The sequence below is a fragment of the Orcinus orca genome, chromosome 17 (genome assembly GCF_937001465.1).
Source record: "Orcinus orca chromosome 17, mOrcOrc1.1, whole genome shotgun sequence".
Lineage (NCBI taxonomy): Eukaryota > Metazoa > Chordata > Mammalia > Artiodactyla > Delphinidae > Orcinus > Orcinus orca.
The window spans coordinates 72,535,101-72,559,137 of NC_064575.1; the positions used below are offsets into that span (position 1 = coordinate 72,535,101).

The 24,037-nt window shown below is 36.6% G+C and overlaps 1 protein-coding gene and 1 long non-coding RNA gene across 7 annotated transcripts in view; one reads left to right on the forward strand and one right to left on the reverse strand.

Annotated features, from left to right (window-relative positions):
• Positions 1 to 361: 361 nt before the first annotated feature.
• Positions 362 to 24,037, reverse strand: part of TATDN1 (TatD DNase domain containing 1) — a 38,058-nt gene continuing 14,382 nt past the window's right edge. For 3 of the 6 annotated variants that reach the window (XM_049700543.1, XM_049700541.1, XM_049700542.1), the window contains 9 exons: positions 23,309 to 23,448; positions 21,710 to 21,853; positions 21,566 to 21,608; positions 13,307 to 13,392; positions 13,137 to 13,177; positions 11,385 to 11,461; positions 5,058 to 5,128; positions 3,778 to 3,904; positions 362 to 548 (listed from right to left, as the gene is read on the reverse strand). In XM_049700543.1, coding sequence (XP_049556500.1) covers positions 446 to 548; positions 3,778 to 3,904; positions 5,058 to 5,128; positions 11,385 to 11,461; positions 13,137 to 13,177; positions 13,307 to 13,392; positions 21,566 to 21,608; positions 21,710 to 21,853; positions 23,309 to 23,411 — 795 coding nt within the window. In that variant the 5' untranslated portion in view covers positions 23,412 to 23,448 and the 3' untranslated portion in view covers positions 362 to 445. Of the gene's footprint in view, positions 1,900 to 3,777; positions 3,905 to 5,057; positions 5,129 to 11,384; positions 11,462 to 13,136; positions 13,178 to 13,306; positions 13,393 to 21,565; positions 21,609 to 21,709; positions 21,854 to 23,308; positions 23,449 to 24,037 lie in introns of all 6 variants that reach the window. The other 3 variants (XR_004480962.2, XM_033419836.2, XM_033419837.2) reach the window with 3 other exon arrangements.
• LOC125961738 (uncharacterized) lies at positions 15,444 to 21,850 on the forward strand. Its single transcript, XR_007472685.1, has 2 exons — positions 15,444 to 20,135; positions 20,964 to 21,850. It is a non-coding gene; the product is annotated as an uncharacterized LOC125961738 (long non-coding RNA).

The window sequence follows — 24,037 nt, forward strand, 5'->3', positions numbered from 1 at the left end:
AAAATAGGCTGCCAGAAGTGATTGAGACACTTTTTTGAAATTTGAGAGTAGCATTGTGGTCGAGCTGGGTTTGAAAGTCACAATTCGGAGAGTGTGTGAGTTGAGAAACAGGCTTATTTATATATCAACTAACCTTTGGTATAAACCAGGATGTGCTATTTTTGATGTAAAAATCACTATATTTGTTAGCCAATCTGTTTGCAGAGTTGACATAAAACTGTCCTTTTGAACTTTTGAAGAGATTACAACATGAAATATTTGGGGGATTTCACTATTTTAAACTAAGACATTAAGTGACTTTAAAAAATTCTCATCTGACTTCATGGGTGGCATATAGTGATATAATACCTCTTTAGACAACTTCCAGAGAATTCCTTTATTGAAACTTTTAAGTTTTACCATGAAATTTTATGTACATGATGGAAAAACGGGAGACACATACCAGTTACATGTCAGGAAAAAATATTTTAATAGTGTTGTTATATAGCGTATTGGCTAGTTCCAGTGGATCTTCATCTCTTACTGCTGACATTATTTCCAGTATTTGACTAAAACAGAACAAAAATGGATGGTTACATTTCTAAGTACATATTCTGTTTTAAAGGTATTATCTTTTTTCACATAAAGGAAAAGATACTGTTTTAGCATCTTTTAACATAAAAAGCCGAGCAGGCGTTAAAGGTTTCAGCAACGTTAACAGAAAGTTTAACTGCTAGGATATTTAAAACAGAGCAGTTAAAGACAAATTTCTGAGACAGTCTTGCATATAACTAGAGCCAGGCACCAGGTTCAAGTAAATTACAAAACCAGCCCATATTATGTGTACCACAATTACGGAATTAACCCAGTGGAAATGAAGAGTCCTTTTAAACTGTGGGTTAATTACACATTAGTGGGTCATGATGCGCTTTTAAAAAATAAAAAGGAAAAGCACACTGCATTTAGTAAGGCAAGTACTGTTTCATTTTTGTTTGGGTTTTATTTATACATGCAAGTGTACTGAGTCACAGTGTGGTACTGTGGGGATAGCAGTTAAAGTTTGAAAGCCACTGCTTAGAGAACTGGTCGTAAAGGACAGCAAGAAATTGCTGCATCACCACCAGCAGACTGACAACAAAGGAAGTTAGAGCAAGTTACTTAGAACAATGTATGGTTATTGGGGGGGATGGGGAGAGAGAACGTCCTATGTTTTCCCCTTCAACAGAAAGGTGTGAATCTTTGTTTCTTTGCCTAGAATAATGATAATTACCAGTAGCTGTTTTCTAGCAATATTATATGTAGACAATATTTCTTATACATGAATTAGAAAGTTCAAAGTCAGAATTAGACATTGAAATATTCTTTGTCTTAAGCTTTTTGTTCCCTTTATGGGTTTTTAAAATATGAACACCTAAAGGAATCAGGGACAGAGATTACAGATTAACTGGAACTTTTAAATTCTATAGGAGTAACAAAAGCCTTGTTTATATTAAATGAACTGACTATACAGTTTTTATCTGTATAGTCCAAATAGGCTAAAAGCAAATCTGTTAACACTGAAAGTGACACTAAAGATTCAATTTTCTTAGCAAACTAGATTTTTCTTCTATTAACTACTTGGAATTGGAAATACATAATACTGGGAAATCAGTATGATTCCTGCCACCAATCTCCCTTCTGGTCCTTTCTCCACACTGATACCAGTTAATAGCGTTCCTGCTTAAAATCCTTTGGGTTCTGATAAAATCTAAATTCCTAAGGGTGGCACACAAAAGCCCTCACTCTCTGGCCTTACAGTACCTTCCCTATCACTTACCGAGCATCCTACTTTATGCCACACTGCAGTCATTGTTCCAAGCTCTTCTTCAGTCTGCCTTCGCTGAAGGTGTTTGTCTTGGTCTGGCCTAACTCCTGGTCCAACTTAGTAAACAGATGAAATGTCACCTTAGTTAAGCACTCCATTTCCCCTCAGGGCAGGCAGCTGCTCTGTCCTATGGTCCCAGTTATATGTTCATACCTCTATAACAGCACTACTATCTTGGATTATACTTTTTATCTGCTTGTTTGCTCTAGGAGGATCCTTGTCAGACTTGGTTAACGCCTTAACCAAAGTGCCTGGCACAGTGTACCTACTCATCTGGTGGGATGAGGGTGGGAACGGTCTTGATTCTTCTGTGTAGTCTCAGTAACTTGTACCTTTCCTGATATTTGGCAAGAGCTCCAAAATGTATTTCAAGGAACTTATAATCTAATGGGGGCGGGGGGGGGGGGCAGAGATCTCTATACAAATAATTGGAACATAAAACTCTTAACAGATGGAGTTTATAAAAATGACTTTGTAAGTAGGAATTAACTTGCTAATTAATATTTCGCATTAGACTAGGGGCATGTGTATTTCTGAAATGCGGTTTAAAATTTTTCAGTTTGCAAATGTTGATTTTCCCAAGCTCTGCCTACTCAGAACTGGTATTCATGATTGCAGTAGATACTCAAAAGCCTTCTTGGTTCTTAATAGTCTGCATTTAGAAACACCTTAAAATTTTGTCTTGAAAATATGCAGCTAAAGTCAACAGCTATACTTTTACTTAAGATTAAGGCAGTGTGGAAAACCAATTTAGATACACTGTTGGCAACTACTTCCTCTAAGCTGGCTGCTGGAAAACTGCCAGTTTCTTGTCTCTACTGTCCTTTTAAATCTCCAAAGAATTACTGAAATGTCTCTGGACTGAACTTGCAAGTACCTACATTTCATAAAAATTACAAGTGTTTCTTTACTAATCAGAGTTTAAATATATTCCTCACCCTACAGATTTTAAAACATTCAGTTTTAAAGTCTTTGCCAACATCAGCATGTTAATAAAAATAAAGGAAAATCTTTCCAGTGTATCTTTATAGAATAATTCTTTATTTTTCTGCTCACTGAATTTTAGAGCTGGCTTATCTAATATATTCTTACCTGTTAAAACTACTAAAAAAAGATGGAGCATATTAAAGGAATTACTACAACAATCCTATATTAATTTTTATGAATGTGTGATAAATATATCCAGTTGCCCGAACTGGTAAGCCATACTAGATTGATACAGTCAGATTTAAATTACTGCTTGTGCAACAAAAGAAACTGGATGACAGGCCCATTAAAATAAACTTTTCCTATAAATTACAATATGCTGTACAGCTCCTTGGCAGTTAGATGTGTAATACCGCCCTTTTCACATGTGCTCTGTATTAGTTTAAAAAATGATTCTGAATTAGTTTTTTTTTCCCTAGGAAATAAAATTCTATAAAGTTCTGCCCTTTTTCTCGGTTGGAAAAAGGAAATCATTTCTATAATTTGTCCTTTTGTTCAGAGGCTTCAAGAACTGTGTTATTTCTTAGGTTCATTCAAGCTGTCAAATCACTTAAAATACAGATACCATTAAAAAAAGGTCTTCTGCTAAGACTGTGCTTTTATACATCAGCAGGAAACCTGCAAGATAACAGAACTTAAGCCAGGTAAGGTGATTCTATGTATGGATAGCTTTAAGATCTTTTTCCCTCCCTACAAAATGACAAATGACCAAAATCACATGAAGTTCTTACTCTGTAATAAAACCACTCTGGGTTGAGAGGATATGAAAAAAGGAGCTGATACACAGCAATTAGGCACGAATTCCTCCAAATCACTGCATTAAAATGGTGTTTGATAACTTCACTTGGATTTCACCCAACTTTAATTCTGTCCCTTGAGTTCATTTTGTAAATGGCATTTGATGGTTGACTTCAATGTTCTGGACACCATGAAAACAAGATACTTACATTATATGGCAGGGTTCATTTCTGTCTTTCAAACAGTGCCCATTTTCCCACTTCTTTTTGGTGGGAAATGAAGTTTTTATATATTTTGATCCAGCATGTGTACTTTTGACTCCACACCAAGGTGCATCTAGAGTTAAGCGAAGAAAGAGAAGTCTCTCAAAGAGATTTTTACCTTTTTAAATTATTGTTTTTTAATGAATATTATTAAACTATTATATAACCTCTAAAATATACACCATGATTCAGCTTAAAAAATGGTAAAAGGCAACAGAAAACAGCTTTAAGAAAAGTACAAGATAAAATCTTGAACTGTACAAATTCTTAAACTTTTATTTCTTTTTTTCCCCACTAACAGTATTGTTGGTGTATGGTATGCTTTAAAAAATCTAAAGCTAGAAGAAATACAGCTGTAACATGAAAACATTTAAGTTAAACTTCTGTTTGCCCCTACTGAATGTAAAACAGTGGCTTTGATTTTTTTGTTTTTTGTTGTTGTTTGTATTTTTTGGCCGTGCCACGTGGCATGCGGGATCCTAGTTCCCTGATGACCAGGGATCGAACCCCGTCCCCCCTCCAGTGGAAGCTTAATCACTGGACGGCCAGGGAAGTCCCAAAAACAGTGGCTTTGAATACTGGGATTATTTACTTACCTAAATCTCTAATAAAGAATTGTAATAGCTTACACATTTTACAACCATTGTATTTTTAATAAGATAATTTAGTTTTCATGACTCCCCAAGGAAATACACCTGATTTCTTCAGAATGGCTCAGTCTTGACTTTACTAAAAAAGTCCATGTGTATAAGAAGAGCCTTGAGCTCAGGGTAGAGATAAAATTTTTAGCTTCTAACTTTGTCTTACTTTGAGAGGCAGCAGATTAATTGCTAAAATTCTTAAATCCAATTGATTTAAATGTTTGCACTTTACTTAAAAAGTATTGTACAATTAAGCCATTACAAAGAAGACATTGTTTAAAAAAAATTCTGAATAGTTTTTGAAAGCCTGAGGTGAAATGCTTAGTTAAGACTCCTGTTTAATACAACAGCCTCCTTAGTTACCCACATGGTCTGACGTTCCATTCTTAAGTGCTTAGGCTTAGTCAGACTTCTAAAATTGAAAAACTCGCTTATGTAAATATTTTCCATTACAGCTCCCAAAGACTTCCTGAAAAGTGTAATTGTTGAGGTTGAGCATGCTAATAAAATAATACTTGTTTACTTTTCTCTAGCTCTTTTTGGGTATGGTTTAATATGAAAATTAAGTTCTAAAAGCAAACTTACCAGTCTCAATCATTAATTTTTCACTAGGTATTGACTTCAGAACTTCCAAATTAGCCTCAGTTTTCAGTGAGCTTGAAAAAAAAAAGTTATTCATATATAAAATAAAAAGGTGCATTTAATGAACAGCAACTTTTTCATATTATAAACTTGTCTAAAACAGATTACAGAACTAACCCAAAATCCTGAAACAAAACTTTGGTTGGCTACAATGGAAGTATACTTTAGAAAGTATTTGCACATTCCCATCCTTACAGAATCCAGGTTAAGATCTATTCCAACCAGATCCTGCCTTTAGGGGGTGCAATTTTTTGTGCCTTCGGTTGATCGTCCAATAACTTTCTGTAACAGTCTATGTTAAACAATTCTTTGAAAAGAATTTATTTGCGTCTCTGGGTAATTTGCATAATTTAGAGCTCATAAGGCTGCATTTGAAGGTATGGCCAATTTCTTTATGGGCCAAATACCCAGGGATTCACTGGTATGAAGGAATCAGATACTCAAGGTTCATGTTTCACTAATCAGAAATAGAATCTTCACAAAGGATGAAAATCACAATCACTGTTAGAACTATGAGTATTTAACATGGTATGAAACTAGAAAGCTGGTTAGGAGATGCCAGTTTTATTATTCCTGTTTAGACCCCACCACAACCCACCCCCAAATCTGGAAACTTTTAAGATCTTCCATTACTCCTGATATTCTGAAACGTGATAATGTGTCCGGGCATAAAACCTTTTCATCCATTTAGGCAGCTGGAATCTTCCAATTTAGACTCTTCCCCACCCCTAACTGGGAACATATTATGGAAAAACAGGACTTTTCCTCTTCCATTTTCTTTCTTCTCTCTGGGACTTCAATTAGTCAATTTTAGGACTCCTGAATTGGTCTCCGAGGCCCTGTTTCTTTCATACCTTTTTTTCTGGGGAATTAATTTTCATTTTCACACCCTGAGATAGACAGGATTATTGGTTCCAATTCTCTCTCATTTGACAGAATTACATATCTGCACCCTTGCCATGATTTCTTAGTAGGAAGAAGGAACCTGAATCTGGCCATGGCCTCAAGACTTGCTTTGACCAATGGGATGATATGGCCAAGAGGCTTGGAATGCACTTTCGTGATTTGCAATGGCACCCTCATGATCTTCTGAGATTAGCATGCACTAAGTAACTGTTACCTCTTCAGCCTGGGCATCCCGAATGAAAACACATGGCGAAGATCTGAACCCAACATGGAGCCTGTGGCAGAGTTCACCTCTATCAATTAAACCCCAGCTGACCCAAAGACCCATGAGTGTTTAAAAAAAAAAAAAAAAGTTTACTGTAATATGTCAATGAGTTTTGGGATGGTTTGCTATATATGTGATGACATACTGTCCTTATGTTGCATTTTTAACTTCAGGACTTGATATAACTTTTCATTATGGAGAGTTTCAAATATACACATAACTAGAATAACACAGCACCCCCTTCTCCATGTATCTATTACCTATAGCCCCATCAATTATCAACTCCTGGATGATCCCGTTCCACCCACTGAATGCTTTCCTCTGGGATCGACATAAGCATTCCAAGTCTTAGTCCTCAATAATCCAGTTTGTTCAGTTTTCTTGAGAAAAAATTACTTTCCCCCCGAGTATAAATGCTTGCTCCTTTGTACTCTGTGCATGGGAGTGGATATGGGGATTGGTATCTTTCTCTATATAGGCCTTCAATCACCCTGTTTTGGTCGCCATTCTAAGTCCGAAGCCTTTCTGGGATTCTGTCTGCAACACCTGCTCCCATCTCCTCTGAGGCCCTTTAGTGGTACAGTCGTCTAAGTTTTCTCTTCCAATTTAATCTGTCTTCCAGAAATCTACAAAACATTTCTCCATTAGCAAAACTTTGGCCTTTTTTTCTTTACTTTTCCTTTTTGAATATAATTTTATTTTAGCATTTTAGGAGGGGTAGGAGGGAAATGTGTGTCTGGTTTACCGTAAGTACCAGCCTTTTGTTAGTGTTCTCTAGAAAAAAACAAAATTCTTATTTTCAACCAGCTTAATACTTGGTCAATATATTTTCTAAAATATGCTGATATATTTGATATGGATACTAAATTTAAAACATGACCAAATATTTGGAGTATTTGCATATTTTTAATCTCATGAAAACAAATTGTCTGATTGACTCTTTTCCTACATATATTAATGCTTGTAAAAACTGATCTACACAGACATAGAAAACAAACTTATGGTTACCAAAGGGGAAAGGGAGGCGGGGAGGGATAAACTGGGAGTATGGTATTAACAGATGTACACTACCATATATAAATAGACAAACGAGAAGGATTTGCTGTATAGCACGGGGAACTGTATTCAATATCTTGTCATAAACTATAATGGAAAAGATGTATAACTGAATCACTTTGCTGTACATTTGAAACAATATTTAAATAAACTACACATCAGTTAAAAAAAAACTGATCTAAATACAGAACTATATACTATCAGAAGAAATATTTTTAATCAAAGCCAGAATCTCTATTAAGGTTTCCCATTTAAGGAAGAGCATGTGCATAATTCTGTGGTCAAATTTGAAACTTTCCCATTTTCTTGGGGGGAAAAAATTCTAATTTAATCTTTAGAAACCAAAGACTATATCATAATGTAAACAGATTAAATTACCATACCCCAGAAAACTCAGATTAAGACTACTCTAAACTGAATTTCAAAAGAAGTACAGAAATATTGACTTCAACTAAATAAACTACTGACCCATTAATTCTGAGTTAATGTAGGAGAAAAAAAATCTCAAGCAATTAGCTTAAAGCCAAGTCTTTATAAACTCAAGATCACTTAGAAACCTCTAAGACAGACGTACAGTTCAAGTTTGTGAAATAAAGGTCTCTACCCCCTTCTCTTGAAAATCATCCCAAAATAAGAAACAGCATGTTTTGATGAAACTAGGAGACATTTCTAACTCATCACAAAATATAAAGCAGAAAGTAGATAGAGAAGTGGTAAACGATCTATGTTTATGTGCCAAGTGACTTAAGTGCTATGTGCCTGTAGAGAGATACTGAAGATAAGCCAACAAATTCTCCCAAGGAAGTTCTAAGAACTGGAAGAACTAGGTACCTAGAAAGGATGGGGCAGGGCAGGGGACTGAAATGGGGATTGCTTGAAAAGTCAGGGTAAAGAGAAGATGGGATTCTCAGATTACTTTCCAATAAATTGGTGCAGAGATGACAACTGCCCTGTACCCTGGCCCGAGAGAGAGAGGCAGAGACAAAGAGAGAGGCAGAGACAGAGAGAGAGATGTGTGCCATCTCTGGACTGGAAGACAAGCAGCAGGGAGGAGGGCAGGGTGAGGCATGGACTAGAAATGGAGACTGACTGCTTACTGAACGGAGGCATCCCCTCTCCAGTACCATCCTGCTTCAGAACATAGGTATGTTTATGAATTCTCATCCCATTTTCCCACCAGGGATCAGAGGAGCCCTCTCTGGAGAAACTGAACAAACCCAGAGGAAGATCTTGACAAGCTGACACTAAGGATTCCCCGGCGAGAAAGTCAGTTGGCCATCTGTGGGCCTGCAGTTGATGGGCTATCTCCCCACGGAACTTCCAACAGTTTTTCCCCCTTTGCTCTTAAAATATACAGCAAAGAACTGCCTGACATTTGAAGAAAGCCTCTATCATGATAGAGACCAAAACAAAGAGGAAAAGGAACTCAGAGGAAATAAAAGCATTAAATGGCATATATATATAACATATCTTTAGAGAGATGGGAAGATGCTGCATCTACCAAACAAGAATACGGTAGGAAAAAAAATGAGAGCTTTCAGAGACTGAAAACAAAAGCTTAAGTAAGTTTCCTTAAAAAGTTGAAAAAGGGAATTCCCTGGCAGTCCAGTGGTTAGGACTCCAGGCTTCCACTGCAGGGAGCACAGGTTTGATCCCTGTTCGGGGAACTAAAATCCTGCAAGCCATGTGGTACAGCCAAAAAAAAAAAGGTTGAAAAATAAAGCACTTGTTTGAGAGGAGGAAAAAAATTAGATAGAAATTGTAGAATAAAAAAATGAGATCAGGGACTTCCCTGGTGGCGCAGTGGTTAAGAATTTTCCTGCCAATGCAGGGGACACGTGTTAGAGCCCTGGTCCAGGAAGATCCCACATGCCATGGAGCAACTAAGCCCGTGCGCCACAGCTATTGAGCCTGTACTCTAGAGCCCATGAGCCACAACTACTGAGCCCACGTGGTGCAACTACTGAAGCCCGTGTGCCTAGGGCCTGTGCTCTGCAACAAGAGAAGCCACAGCAATAAGAAACCCACGCACCGCAATGAAGAGCAGCCCCACTCGCCGCAACTAGAGAAAGCCCACGCGTTGCAACAAAGACCCAACACAACCAAAAATCAATCAATAAACAAATAATTTAAAAAATGAGATCAGAGTATCAGCCTGGGAGGTACAAAGAAAGAATAGAAAAAAAAAAATTGAGAAAACTTCTCAGGCCTGACAAAGATGAGCCTCTAGCTGGAAGGGGCCAGTGGAGAATGACAAAAACCCATCAAAACACCTTTGCACATTTTGATAATACCAGAGATAAATAACTAAAATATTCCACAGGGAAAGAAGTATGTCACAGGTAATGTATTGGGAAACAGAATACAGACTGGAACCTAGAACTGGGATATTGTAAATCCTCAGTGAAAATGATCTCTAATCTAGAATTTTATGCCTAGAAAAAATATCAAGTGAAAGTATGTTTTTCTTTTTTCCCCTTTCATTGACTATCCAGGTAAACTTTCAAGATGAAGAGAATTAATTCATTTGCAAACATGTGTTCCATCAAAACAAAATAGAATACATGGGATTTAAAAATAGGAGTTCTAATACAGAAAAGACACTAGTCCAAACTGTAGCAGAAAGATAGAAGGGTCAGGAACTAACGAATTATCTGATTATCCACACAGGTTTCCTTATGTGGAAAAATAGAAAAAAGCATTTTACAGAGTTGTTGAAAAATGTGAAGAAGGCTTCAAGTTTTGAAGAAAGCCAAGTAAATAAAAATATGAGGAAAGTTACTCCAGGAAAATAAAAAAGTGGTACATCACATGGTTCAGCAGTCAACAGTATTTTACACAGACATAATAATGAAAACACGTAATATGCATATAACCAAAAATTCTCAAATAACTACATTGAGAGGGCTATAGAGGAAATAATGGAGGTGGGGGGCAGTACTGGATAAAGAACTAAAGTGCTCAAACACCTTAATGGGAATAGACAAAGGGAATGAATTAAGAGTTAATAGCATATATGTAATATTTAGATACAAGGTGATAAAGAGTAAAGTGGTTGGCTCTGGAAAAATTAACTTGGGGTAGATGGCATGCTGGGAGACTGTGCTTATAAGTCTTTTAATACTACTTTATGCATGCATTATTTCCATGTTAATATATAAATTAATTAAATCATCAATTTATTTAAAATATGAAAGCAGCATCTAGGACATTTAAATAAGTCTGAACTCTATAGCAAATAATTAATTTCATGATTCTATATTCCAAAGTGGAGTTTAGTAAAAAAAAAAATAAAAAAAATAAAAGTACTTGGAAAAGTAGTGATTTGAAGGAAATGAAACACTGAAGAGGGAAAGGAAGTCTTACTTTTTGCAATTTATTTTGCAGTTTATTTCATGAGCTACACTGATAACCTGAGGAACGACACTGGTAGAAGCTCATCAAATTATTTGGAAGAAAATGAGCCCAGGGACCCAGCTGTGCTAGCAGACTGTAGTGGGTGCATGACGTTTAGTGTGTGTAACAGCAGGAAGGTCACCAAGTGAGGAAGAGGATACAGGTTCTCACACTTTGAGTGACTTTACACCTGTTTCTTAACTTCTCTGAGCCTCAGTTTCTTGGCCTACAGAGATACAGAAGATGATTATGTCATAGTATGACCTTTCCCCCATAGGTGGACATCACTTGTGTATATGTATATGCAATGCTGTGAACACATACGTTTTAAAGGGATAAACTGATCCGAGAATAAACTGCATTGCTAGAGAAAGGTACCTGCTAACCTCAACAGAAAATTGTTTTCCATTACTGGAACACAGGATAGCAGTTTATAGCTTTCAAGCTTTAATTTGTAATAGTAACATACTGTTTCATTTCTTACATTTATCACTAAAATTCACAGACCAAGGTCAATGCAAAACACATAAATTTTAATAAAAATAAATTTAAATCTTTATCAGTAATTCCCTATAAAACAATTTAAGGAATCTGCTTAATTATAAAAGTTAAAAAAACGAAAACCAAAAAACAACTCAAGGACCTACCAACCATTAAATCCTATGTAGAGACCCAAGTCCATCAAAGCAGCTGCTGCTTCCTTGGTACCGTCAAATGAATGCACCTAAGGACATGAAGGCATAATTTTATTATAATAATTACTTTTCTTTAAAATTCTAAATAACATTAATAGGACTGTCTAAGCAAAAATATAAACGCAGTAGGGGTTTTTTGAACATGGGGTTTCAAATGTGGCCCCTACAATTTTTATTTTCATATCAAATTTCACAATTATAACCTGTCATCATCTCCAATGTGATGAGGCAAGAAGGAGATGGCTGCCTAGAATTTCTGTCTGTGGCTGTGCTGAGGTCTCTGCACCAGCACTACTGCTGTACCTCCAGGAAAGGGGACTGGAGGAGAGAGCCACATTCTAGGCAAAAGCATGAGGAAAAGGTAAAATGTTACAAGACTATTTAAAAAATATTTTTAAATGTTCAATTTTTTTGTTACAGGATGCTTTTTTTTTTTCTAGAAGAGAAGTGAATTTTAAGAGAAAAATTTAAGATGTATAAAGAGATTGTAAGAACATTGCTTAGAAACTGTAAATTGTTATACAGTCAATAATATCAGCTCAGCAAGCAAAAAGGGTTGAGATGGAATTTTTCTCCTTCAAAGATAAAGGAGTTAAAGCAAAAATTTTCACACTTCAGATGTATTTATGTAATCATAAGTGACAAGACTCCTTTAAACACACCTAACAAGTGAAGTCACATTAATATAGCATCCAGAGAGTCTGAATACACTGTGGGTAACATGTTTCTCAAAAGTAACTGTTACACAGCTGCTCAACAGGGTTTGTTCTTCCCCTCAGCACTTCCAGCTGACTAGAAAGAAAACATAGCCTCCATCAATATAAGATAATTTTAAATACGACCCTCATAAACCATTTTAGAAAATTAGTTATTAATTCTTTATTTGGCAATTTTCTTTTGATAAAAGTCAAACATTTAGGTTGGATTTGTTGTTGCTGTTAAGTTTTTTAAACTACAGCTGACCCTTTAACAACACAGGCCTGAACTGAGAAAGTCCACTTACATGTGGATAACAGCTTTTTTGCTAGAGACCAGTGAGTCTCTCCTAAAATTACATGTGAAAATTGTACATATGAGCATTTTTCTGAGGCAGATTTTCAAAGGAGTCCATGATCCAAAAAAAAAAAAAAATTAAAAATCACTGCTATGGATACCCAAGCTAAGTGATAGACAGATACTATTTATGGAACTTTCTCAAGACTAATGACTGAAATGACCATAGAGAAGTGTTTCGAGCAGAAGCAAACTACAGAAATGAGAATGTGTCTCTAATCAGAGTGGTAACAGTAAATAAATACAGTTGACAAGAAATTAAGAAGGTAAACCTGAAAAGAGTGCTAAAATATTTTAAAATATTATTAAATTTCGTTTATATTTTGCTCAAAATTTAAATTGAAGAACACTAAAGAACGGCTGATGGAAGAAGCGGAGAAAAAAGATCATGCAGACTATTACAATGTGCAGGACTAAATTCATGGGGTTTTCTTGTGAACAGAATTCTGTACTCATTCTTGTACTCTGAACAAAGTAAATGTAACTAAAATAGTGTGGTTTATGTTTGTACCATATCTGATCTATAGATTTAACAGTAAATTTATATGCCTTTCTAATAAGAGAGAGCAGAACCTTCATAACTTTATTGCTGACATCTGAATCACTTTATAGAGGCCAACATCATTTATTAAAGGCAGTTTCTATACTTACCACTCCACCTACACACCGATCTCTATTCCTTCTCATTATGTCTGTGAATTTAAAACAGAAACAACTTGATCTCTGCAAATTCTTAAATTTTAAATGAGATTTTAGCTTTAGCAAATAGCTTGATATCTGCAAATTCTTAAATTTTAAATGAGATTTTAGCTTTAACTCACCCAAAAATTCAGCATGTGAGTTCCGACAATGAAGAAACATTGGTAATTTTGTTTGTTCTGACAGTTCAAACTGTTTTTCAAAATATCTGCAAAATGGAAAAAAAATTTTCCTCATTAAAAATTTTATTTTAGCATGAGAAAAATAATTGTCAAATGATTTTTTTTTTAAGTTAAAGGGCTTTTATTCTCTAGAAATGATAGAACAGAAATAGTGAATTCAGGCATTTAAAACACATCAGGCCTAGCCGAAAGCTTTTATAAAAACTTCCTGAAAGGGTTACTTCATTTTCTGGGATTACAAAATTATTTTCAGAAATGTTTGTTAGTTTTTCCATTGTAACTGCCAGGTAAATTAGGTAGCACTTTACCATTGATCGCTAGAAGTAAAGAGCTGTAAGGTTTAAGTTTACAGTGATGGAGACTGTTCCCCCAAATAATTACTTTTAACTAGCTTTCTGACTAAATCCCAACAAATGAAGTGGACACCCTCCTATCACCCGTGGGATCCCTTCCCCATGTGTTGGTGGCCGAAAAGACATGGCCAGCCCCTTGTCCCGAGAGCTGGCTGAGCACCACCAGTGGGCATCAACTCACTCCAGTGAGAAGCCACTTCTACTCAGTGTTTTCTATGTGCTGTTATACAAGGAGTTATTGCCACTGAGCAAAAAGAAGGATTCCCTTAAAAACTAAACACAAAGAATTTATGAAACAAATGAGCACAAAAACTGAAATACTCTATTTTTCAGAAAAATGAAAATTACATGATAAAATGGCAGTCCTGAACATTTTAGAGTACTTTATAAAAAGAGTTTTAAGTGCCTTATACCATTGTCTCATCTAATCCTCAAAATAACCCTAGGATAGATAGGACAAGAGCTGGTGTCAGAGGGGTGTAAGACCTTGTCCAAGATCACAACACACAAGAGGCTTTCAAGAAGCCTCTTCCTGGTCCCAGCATTTAAGGACAATATCCAGAGGACATGACAGGGTGGGAGTTCTGTGTGTCTTTTCATTTCAGCAGTGTTCCCTCTTGTTCTCATTAATGGTCATGTAGTTTAAGCTAAACCAGGAGTTACAGACAATAGGTGTCGTATTATTTTCTTAAGGGGTTTACCTCTTCTAGGCCCCTAATTTGGGGGAACAGTTTCTCCGTGTATAACTTAAATCTCTTTTGCTGTGTTTTCCTATATCTTGTCTCCTTGAAGTGCCAGACAGCTATTTTCCTAAGAGCACCCCCTTTGTAAAACTCCTGAAAATGCTACATTTTAAAATTAGAAATAGAAATGTACTTCTCAAAGAAATAGTCATCCTAAAATTGGTGGTCTGTGTCTTTATTATCCAATTTTTTTTTTCAGATTCTGCTGGACTAGAATAAGCAAAAATATTTTTAGTTAGCATGGTGCTGAAACTTCACAGTGTAGGAAATATAAACGAACACTGGGACAAAATATTTTAATAATTACTACTGGTCACTATTTCCATAACCTCTAAAGTAATTCAGATGTCAGCAGTTAAGTGCTCTCCAGTCATTATGTAAACTTTACTCTGTATTTGGCTTCTGGCTACACACAGCCATACAACCAAGCCACAGATGTACAGAATCTAATGATCAGCTTGGAAATAAGCCTTCCTATCGCAGAGTAGGCAAAAGTACAATTTATGAAAATAACAGATACCCAAGCAACGTGCTTACAGAATTTTATATAATATGAGAAAAGAAAAGGTCGACACGCTCAAGCCAGCTAGGTATCATAAGAAAACCATGTGGTAAAAAATCATTCCCAATGATACAAATTGAGGATAATTGGTACTTAACATCAAATGACTAGGGTCTTTAAAGAAAAAACAACCCACTACGGTAACTAGGAATAACAAAAGAAGCTAAAGGACAGGAAGTGGCACCTATATTTTTTTAACTCAGGTGTTTTTAAAAAAATACTTATTGATTTATTTATTATCTATTTATGGCTGCATTGGGTCTTGTTGCTGCACACAGGCTTTCTCTAGTTGCAGCGAGCGGGGGCTACTCTTCGTTGTGGTGCACGGGCTTCTCATTGCAGTGGCTTCTCTTGCGGCAGAACACGGGCTCTAGGCGCGTGGCACTCGGGCTCAGTGGTTGTGGCACGCAGGCTCTGGGCGCAGGCTCAGTAGTTGTGGCGCACGGGCTTAGCTGCTCCGAGGCATGTGGGAATTTCCTGGACCAGGGTTTGAACCCGTGTCCCCTGCACTGGCAGGTGGATTCTTAACCACTGCGCCATCAGAGAAGTCCAGTGGCACCTATTAAGAGACTTCTCTGCTTCTTTTAAGATTTTTAAAAATTCATAAATGAGAATCATTCTTTGAGTTAGATTTGCTCACTTTAGCAAAGCTGTAATTTGCTTCTGATTGTAAATATTACTGCTTCTTACATTTTAGGGTCAACAATAGCTAAGGTCAGGGCTTGAAAAGTTCAACTTCAGAGTACCAGCTGTTATTACAGGCATACCTTGTTTTACTGAGCTTCTTGGATACTGTTTTTTTGTTTGTTTTTACAAATTGAAGATCTGTGGCAACTCTACATGAAGCAAGTCTATCGGCGCCATTTTTCCAACAGCATTCGCTCACTTTGTGTCTCTGTGTCACGTTTTGGCAAGTCTTGCAATATTTCAAACTTTTTCATTATTGCATTTGTATTGTATTACTGTATTTTCATTATTGTATCTGTGATCAGTGGTCCTTGATGTTACTATAGCAATTGTTTTGGAGAGCCACAAACCTTGCCCATACCAGACAGCGAACTTAACAAATATTCTGTGTGTTCTGACCTACCAGCGTGTTCCCTGGTCTCTCTTCCTCTCCTTGGGCCTCTCTATTCCCTGAGACACAACAGCACTGAAATTAAGCAACTAATAACACTACAATGAATTGCCTCTAAGTGCTCAAGTTAAAGGAAGCGTTTCATGTCTCACACTTTAAATCAAAAGCTAGAAATGTTTAAGCTTAGTGAGGAAGGCATGTTTAAAGCCAAGACACGCCAAAAGCTAGGCCTCTTGAGCCAGTCAGCCAAGTTGTGAATGCAAAGTTAAAGTTCCGAAACAAAATTCAAAGTGCTACTCCCGTGAACACACAAATGATAAGAAAGCAAAACAGCCTTACTGCTGACATGGAGAAAGTTTTAGTAGTTTAGATATGAGATCAAACCAGCCACAACATTCCCTTAAGCCAAAGCCTGATCCAGAGCAAGGCCCTAATTAACTTTGACTCTATGAAGGCTGAGAGAGGTGAGGAAGCTGCAGGAGATAAGTTTGAAGCCAGCAGAGGTTGGTTCATGAGGTTTAAGGAAAGAAGCCATCTTCATAACATAAACGTGCAAGGCGAAGCGGCAAGTGCTGATGCAGAAGCTGTAGCAAGGTATCCAGAAGATCTAGTGAAGATAATGAATGAAGGTCGCTACACCAAACAATAGATTTTCAATGTAGATGAAACAGCCTTAAGTTGAAAAAAGATACCATCTAGGACTTTCATAGCTAGAGAGGAGAAGTCATTGCCTGGCTTCAAATGACAGGCTGACTCTCTTGTTCGGGGCTAATGCAACTGGTGACTTTAAGTTGAAGCCTATGCTCATCTACCAACTTGAAAATCCTAGAATCCTTAAGAATTATGCTAAATCTACTCTGCCTGTGCTCTATAAATGGAATAACAAAAGCCTGGATGACAGAACATCTGTTTACAACATGGTTTACTGAATAGTTTAAGCATACTGTTGAGACTTAATGCTCAGAAAAAAAGATTCCTTTCAAAATATTACTGTTCATTGACAATGCACCCATTCATCCAAGAGCTCTGATGGGGATGTACAATGAGATTCATGTTGTTGTCATGCCTGCTAACACAACGTTCATTCTGCAGCCCATGGATCAAGGAGTAATTTTTACTTTCTCCTCTTCTTATTTAAGAAAAACATTTTGTAAGGTTATAGCTGCCACAGATGATGGATCTGGGAAAGTAAATTGAAAACCTGGAAAGTATTCACCATTCTAGATGCCATTAAGAACATTCGTGATTCGTGGGAAAAGGTCAAAATATCAACATTAACAGGAGTTTGGAAGAAGTTGATTTCAACACTCATAGATGACTTTGAAGGGTTTAAGACTTGAGTGGAGAAAGTAACTGCAGATGTGATGGAAACAGCAAGAGAACTAGAATTAGAAGTGGAGCCTGAAGATGGGACTGAATTGCTGCAATCTCATGATAAAACTTTTAAGGAATGAGAAGTTTCTTTTTATGGATGAGCAGAGAAAGTGGGTTCTTGAGATGGAATCTACTCCTGGTGAAGATACTGTGAAGACTGTTGAAATGACATGAAAAACTTAGTTGATGAAGCAGTGGCAGGGTTTGAGAGAACTGACTCCAATTTTGAAAGAAGCTCTACTGTGGGTAAAATGCTATCAAACATCATTGCGGGCTACCAAGAAATAGTTCGTGATAGGAAGAGTCAATCAAAGCAGCAAACTTCACTGCTGTCTTATTTTAAGAAACTGCCGCCGCCAGCCCAGCCTTCAGCACCACCACCCTGATCAGCCAGCAGCCACCAACACTGAGGCAAGACCCTCCACCAGCACAAAGACTGACTCGCTGAAGTCTCAGATGATGGTTAGCATTTTTTAGCAATAAAGTATTTTTTAATTAAAGTCTGTACATTGTTTTTTTACACATAATCCTATCACACACTTAACAGACTACAGTATAGCGTAAACATAACTTTTATATGCACTGGGAAACCAAAACATTCCTGTGACTGGCTTTATTGTGATGGTCTGGAACTGAACCCCCAATATCTCAGAGGAATGCCTGTAAGTTGGACTGAGGCAACTCCAGAAGACCCAAAGCGTTCCAGCAGTGCACCTGAACCCAGTGTTACTCCCTCCTCTAAGCCAGAGGAGAGACTGAGGCTCCTTGCCATCATCTCTGAGGTTTCCTAAATCCGCAAATGATTATTTTGAAATTTTGTCTGATGTCTGACTAAAAAAAAGAAAAAGACCTGCACAGTAGTAACCCCAAGAAAAATGCCCAAAGCAAATGCCTCCCACTCAAGTGAACAGAACTCTAACTTGCAACAAGGAAAGGAGTGTAGTAGCATAAGGCAGAGAAACTGAAAATACAGGGTATGCCTAAAGGCTAACCTTTCCATAACTAAATCAGGTCTTTTCCTTGTCTTCTTGCTTTTCTTCTCTTTTTGCTCTTTAAAAAGCACTTTTCAAAAATCCCACACAGAAACTATAGCCAGTAGCTTCCTTTAGGTTGGCAGTATTTCTAAGAATAATACAACAGCCACAAGTTATGGAGCTCTGACTCTGTGCCGGGCACGGCACAATGGCTTTACATACTAAATGTTAAGAAAGGCAGGCGGTATTATCCCCATTTTAAAGATGAGGAAATTGAGATTTACAAAGGAATATATAGGTACCAAAAGGCAGTTATGATTCAAACCTAAAGATCTGTTGATTCCAAAGGTCTTTTAATACTATGTTATCTACTGCCTTTACTTACCATTATTTTTCAGATACTTTGTCTATTGCACAGTAGTGGGTGTTTTTTCGGTCTTGCCTCCTAATCCATTATACTAATTTATTTTCTATTTTTCTCTTCTCACAGGTCTTTTTTTTGACTATACTTTTTTACTTAAAAAGTAAAACAAAAATGACAATCACACACTAGTTAATTGTTTCAGATGGACAACTGGCATATATAAGCACAGACCAAAATGTAAATTCTTTCAATAGACTCAACAGTAAAAGCTGAATTATAGGCTTTTTATCCATCATGCTCTACAGGAATCAAAAAGACACTTACCTTATTATTAAAAATTCAGTGTACATTTACGATGTACTAAGAGTACTGTGCTAGGCTCCATAGGAACTAGAACATGAGGAAGGCTTGGTCTGTGCCTTTGAAGAACTCAGAGACACTAGTTTGTTGTGGGAGCGGAAGTGGTAACACAAACACTTTTATTACAATGTGAGAAATGCTGAAACAAGTACAGAGTGCTGTGTGGCAGAGAATAGGGGTGATGCTGTTAGTACGTGCTATACTACTAACGGAGGGAGCAAAGGTAGGAGACATGGGTATATGTTTCCATAACAACAATCCAAATGCAATTACTACTGGTTTGTCACTCTTTTACTCACTAAGTCATTTGATTATCTATAATAAAATGAAATTTCAAACTCAACTGCCCATCTATTCAAAATTTCTACTGTACTTTAATTCGTCCTTAGCCTTACCTGTTCTGGAAGAGGCCTAGGTCACATCCCATCACCTTAGCAAAGCCTTCTGACTCCCCCCAGAAAGTGAGTCTTTCCCTCTGCTGTTCACATACCTTTTTGATAGCACTTTCCAACCTATTTTAATTATTTATGTCCTCTCTTATCTGTAGAGGCACTTATTCTTCTTTGTATCAGACTGAGGAGACACTTGGTAATCATTCACTTAATCAATGGAGTTCAACTCTATTACAGATCAACATCTGGACAACTGGCATGTGTGATGAAGCATAAACTATATACTGCTATATATACATCGTTTTAAGTTCTGATCTGAAGATGATGGAGCAGTAAAAGAGAGCTGATACTATCAATGTTTTCATTAAACACACACACAGATCAGGTTTAAAGTATTTAAGTTGCATTTTAGAATCAGTTTAAGTCATCTGGATGAAAAGTCATATGGAGGACTCTGCCACTGTCCTTGATGGTCACACCACACAATCTGTTTGCCTCATGAGGCTCATCTTGGCCAAAAACAGACACGAAAGTGGAGGAATTAAGATGTGTGGGCTTAACTGAAGAAGGTATTACAGCCAACTGTTTCTCTTTTTAAATGTGAATATGTGAACTTTTAAGGTTAAGTGAACTGACCTACATGATATTCGAGAGGGGTACAGAGATTTAATAATCCTGCCAGTAATCACGTGAATGTCCCTGAAAAACACGGCAAATAATATGCTGCTAACTAAACAGCTCTGAAAGGTTCTATAACTGTGAAGCCTGAAAGCAAGAGTCCATAGAACATTACTCTAACCCATCCTGTGTCACTTGGTTATGGTCCTTCAGGAATTCTGGACCCTGAAGTCCAGGGTACGACAGGCTCAATGGTCAATCTGCGCCTCACTGGAGGCACTGTCACCTGGACCAGTCACACTGGGATTGCGTGTGTGGGCAGGGGAGGGAGTGGGAGGAAGTACACTTCTGGCAGGTATGGTTAAAAAAGTCCCTTCAGGCCATCAAGCACTGGCTTAATCAAGATCATATGACAAGAAATAGTTAATTATTAAATATTATGAGACAGCTAGATGGTATCTTGAGAGAATTTGATCCAGACTCCTCTTTCATGTATGAGAAACTAAGCAGGATGGAGGGTTGTTTATTCTTAAATGGCTCCAGGAGCAGATACTATACCTTATTCATAGTTTTGTATACTATGAGTATACTATGAGTTCCCAGCAGTTTCTAGCACATATTACTCCATAAATATTTGCTGAATAGATGAATAACTAAATTAGCCTCCTTTAGAAACTCATTTTAATGTTTTACCATCTTGACAATTAATACACTGTTTTTGAAATTCAACAAAATGTTTATGTCTTAAATTAAGCCTATAACATAATTTTTCTTTTCAGCCTTCAACACTACCCACCAGTCTGGTGACAGGAGTTCCAACTAACAGCTACAGGCAATGGGTTGTAAGAAGTCTCTGAGGCTTGTGAGCTTGGAGTTTCCTCAGAAGCCACCACTCCCAACATGGATCCTATGAAAGGATTCTCAGGTTCCAAACTGACAATATTCAACACCCAGCAAGAGTAAAATATGCTTTTCTAGCTTTGGTGATTGATCCTATAATCTCTTTTTATTAATAATATCTTTTACTCTTAAATCATATGCCCCACAACTGAATTTAATTCATTTTATTGGAATGGTTCATGTATGAATGCTCTTATTAAACAAACAAAAATCGAAAGTCTATCACGTAAACTCATCCCTGTTTCTACCATTAAAATCAAGTTAAATGGTTAAACAATTAGGGAACTATATGCTTCCATACCTTATGAATTCCATTCAAATACGCATGGAATTTGTTTCACTTAACTTTTAATATACAAAGGGAAAAACAAAAAAAGCCTCATGCTTAATCTAACTACATTCTGAACTGATAAAATCTACTTAAAAATCACCCTTAAGATTTTACAATACGATAATTTCTAAAGACAACAAATTTCCTTACTTGAGCTGAGTACCTTTAGGACAAAACTGCAGTCGGTCAAAATCTTTAAAAGATAAAAAAGAATCAATAATTACTCATGACTTGTACACAACAAATCAATTATTTTCAAACAAAGTCACTCTAACAGGATAAGTTGGCACTTACCAAGTCCACATTCCCCTATTGCTACAACTTTCCCCTTGTTGTTTTCAGCGAGATTTAGTAACTCCATCAAGTAAAGATCAGGGTTATTCTTTTCAAATTCATCACATCTTGTAGGATGACACCCAACTGTACTGAAAAACATATCTAGCACAAAATAATGTCTTAGGATTATTTTCAAAATATTTTTTCGTATTTAATATGCAAAAATGATATAATATCAAATAATTTCAACTTGTCAGTTTTTAACAATACCCATAAACTAGTCAAACTACCAGAATTGCACTGGGTTAATCACATAAGAATTTTTTGGAATACTAACAAAGTAGGACATGAATATGAAAATTGCCTTAATGTACTGGTAAAAATAATTCAACTCTTCCAAAGTTTGGTATTTACTGAGCCTTCTGAATGGAAAATGAAACAATTTCTTAGGTAATGACATTTCATTCTACAATTTTATCTTTAATATTCACTGTTTACGTGACTCAGGTTTCATGTATTAACAGTTAAAATGCACTCCTTTCCCTTAAAAAGGGTAACAGAGGTGAAAGTAGGATTCATTTTTCTAATAGAAAATAAAGCTCACTTATTTGGAGGCTGTACTTTGGTATCTTAATTGTATGGAACACAAGTGTGAGGTTGAAAAGGGCTTAAAAAGCTTAAGGCGCTTGCACCTGATGAACCCATGGGAGAGACCTATTGCCTTCCTCAGGCTCCCACGAATATGTTCATGCATAAAAGGAGCTTTTAAAGCAGTGAGGTAGCAGGTATACGCAGAGGAGTGGAAAAGGGTTGACAATGGAGATCCGAGAACTTTTAAAAGCCTATCTGTTTGGGGAATAACAAGTATGCAAGATAATATTCTTATACACATCAAAAGCTCTGGGAAGATGATTATTTTTATGACTTTAATCACTAAGAAAAAGTGTCAGTGGATCCTGAAGAGAAGTATGCATTTTAGAAAGATTTCAATAAAAAACAGCTTTTAATGAATAAACTAGTATTTTGAAAAATAACATGGAATGCCTAATTCTTCAGTGTCTAGCACATGAAGTATGCTCCCTGCTGCTCCCCAGCAAAAAACAAACCAAAAAAAGGTTAGGTACATGAATGCCAGGTAAAGGAGGTGTTTTATGTAACTAGGATTCTTGTAGGAATCAACTCCAAAACTTTACAGACTTTAAATAAATGCAAATATATGAACATAAAGTGAGCATATGAGGGATTATACATTATATTATTATTTGCATTCCTGGGGCCTTGCACAGTGTCTCTGATCTGCATGATGAATATTTATAAATATTTATAAATGATAAATGATCTTTCACAGCCTAAGTTAAAAAAGAGCAAATAAAAAGCAACTCATATCTTAAACACATTATGGCATATACACAAAAATTCTACATCAGGAATATCTGAGGTTAAATTTTATGCCTAGTGAACTTAATTCTCATTAACTGAAATCTTAAAATAATCCTTATTAAATACAAGAGGGTTCATCAAGCATCTGATATAACAATGGGCACTTTCAATTTTTTCATCTTAATCGTGTCACACTGAAATTGGTCTATCTTCCTGTTGTGTCTACAGTATCTGTACCTGAGGCAGTTCTCAGAAAGACTTCTTCAAAATAACTTAATTCACATTTTGGGGGGTAAAAGTAATATGAGGATACCATTTGTCTGTGCCAAATGCAGTGCATCTTTACTGTCTTGTAGATTTCCACCTGTAATCACAAACTGAAACAGAAAGAAATAAGTCCACTTTAACAGGGTGTCAACCACAGTTTCCCAAACGTGCTTTCCTGCTGCTTTTTTCCAGAATGCTTCTCTCTCTGTCACATACCAACCCTCCTTTAAAAATTCAGCTGAAAGATCACCTCCTGTGCAGAGTGGATCCTGAATACCCTCTCCACGTGCGCACACAGGCACACGCACACACACATACACACACTACAAAGAATGTGTGACTCCTACTAAAATGTATTCACATGTCTGTCTTTCCTATTAGACCACGAGTTTCTTGAGGACAGAGATCACATTAGGAAAGAATGAATAACTAAAAACTTCTGAATTTAGAATTCTGTTAATCTAAATTAGAGATTCAATAGTGTTGACTAAACAGTTCTCCAGGTGTGGTCCTAGACTCTCCAGGGGATATGTTAGGTCAAAACTATTATCATAATAATACTAAGATGTTATTTGCCTATTCACTCTCACCTGTCACGCGTGTGCAGTCAAGTATTCCAGAGGCTACATGATGTTTAACATCACAAAAGACTGCAGCAACAGACATGAAAGCTCAGCAGTCTTCTATTAAGTCAGACAT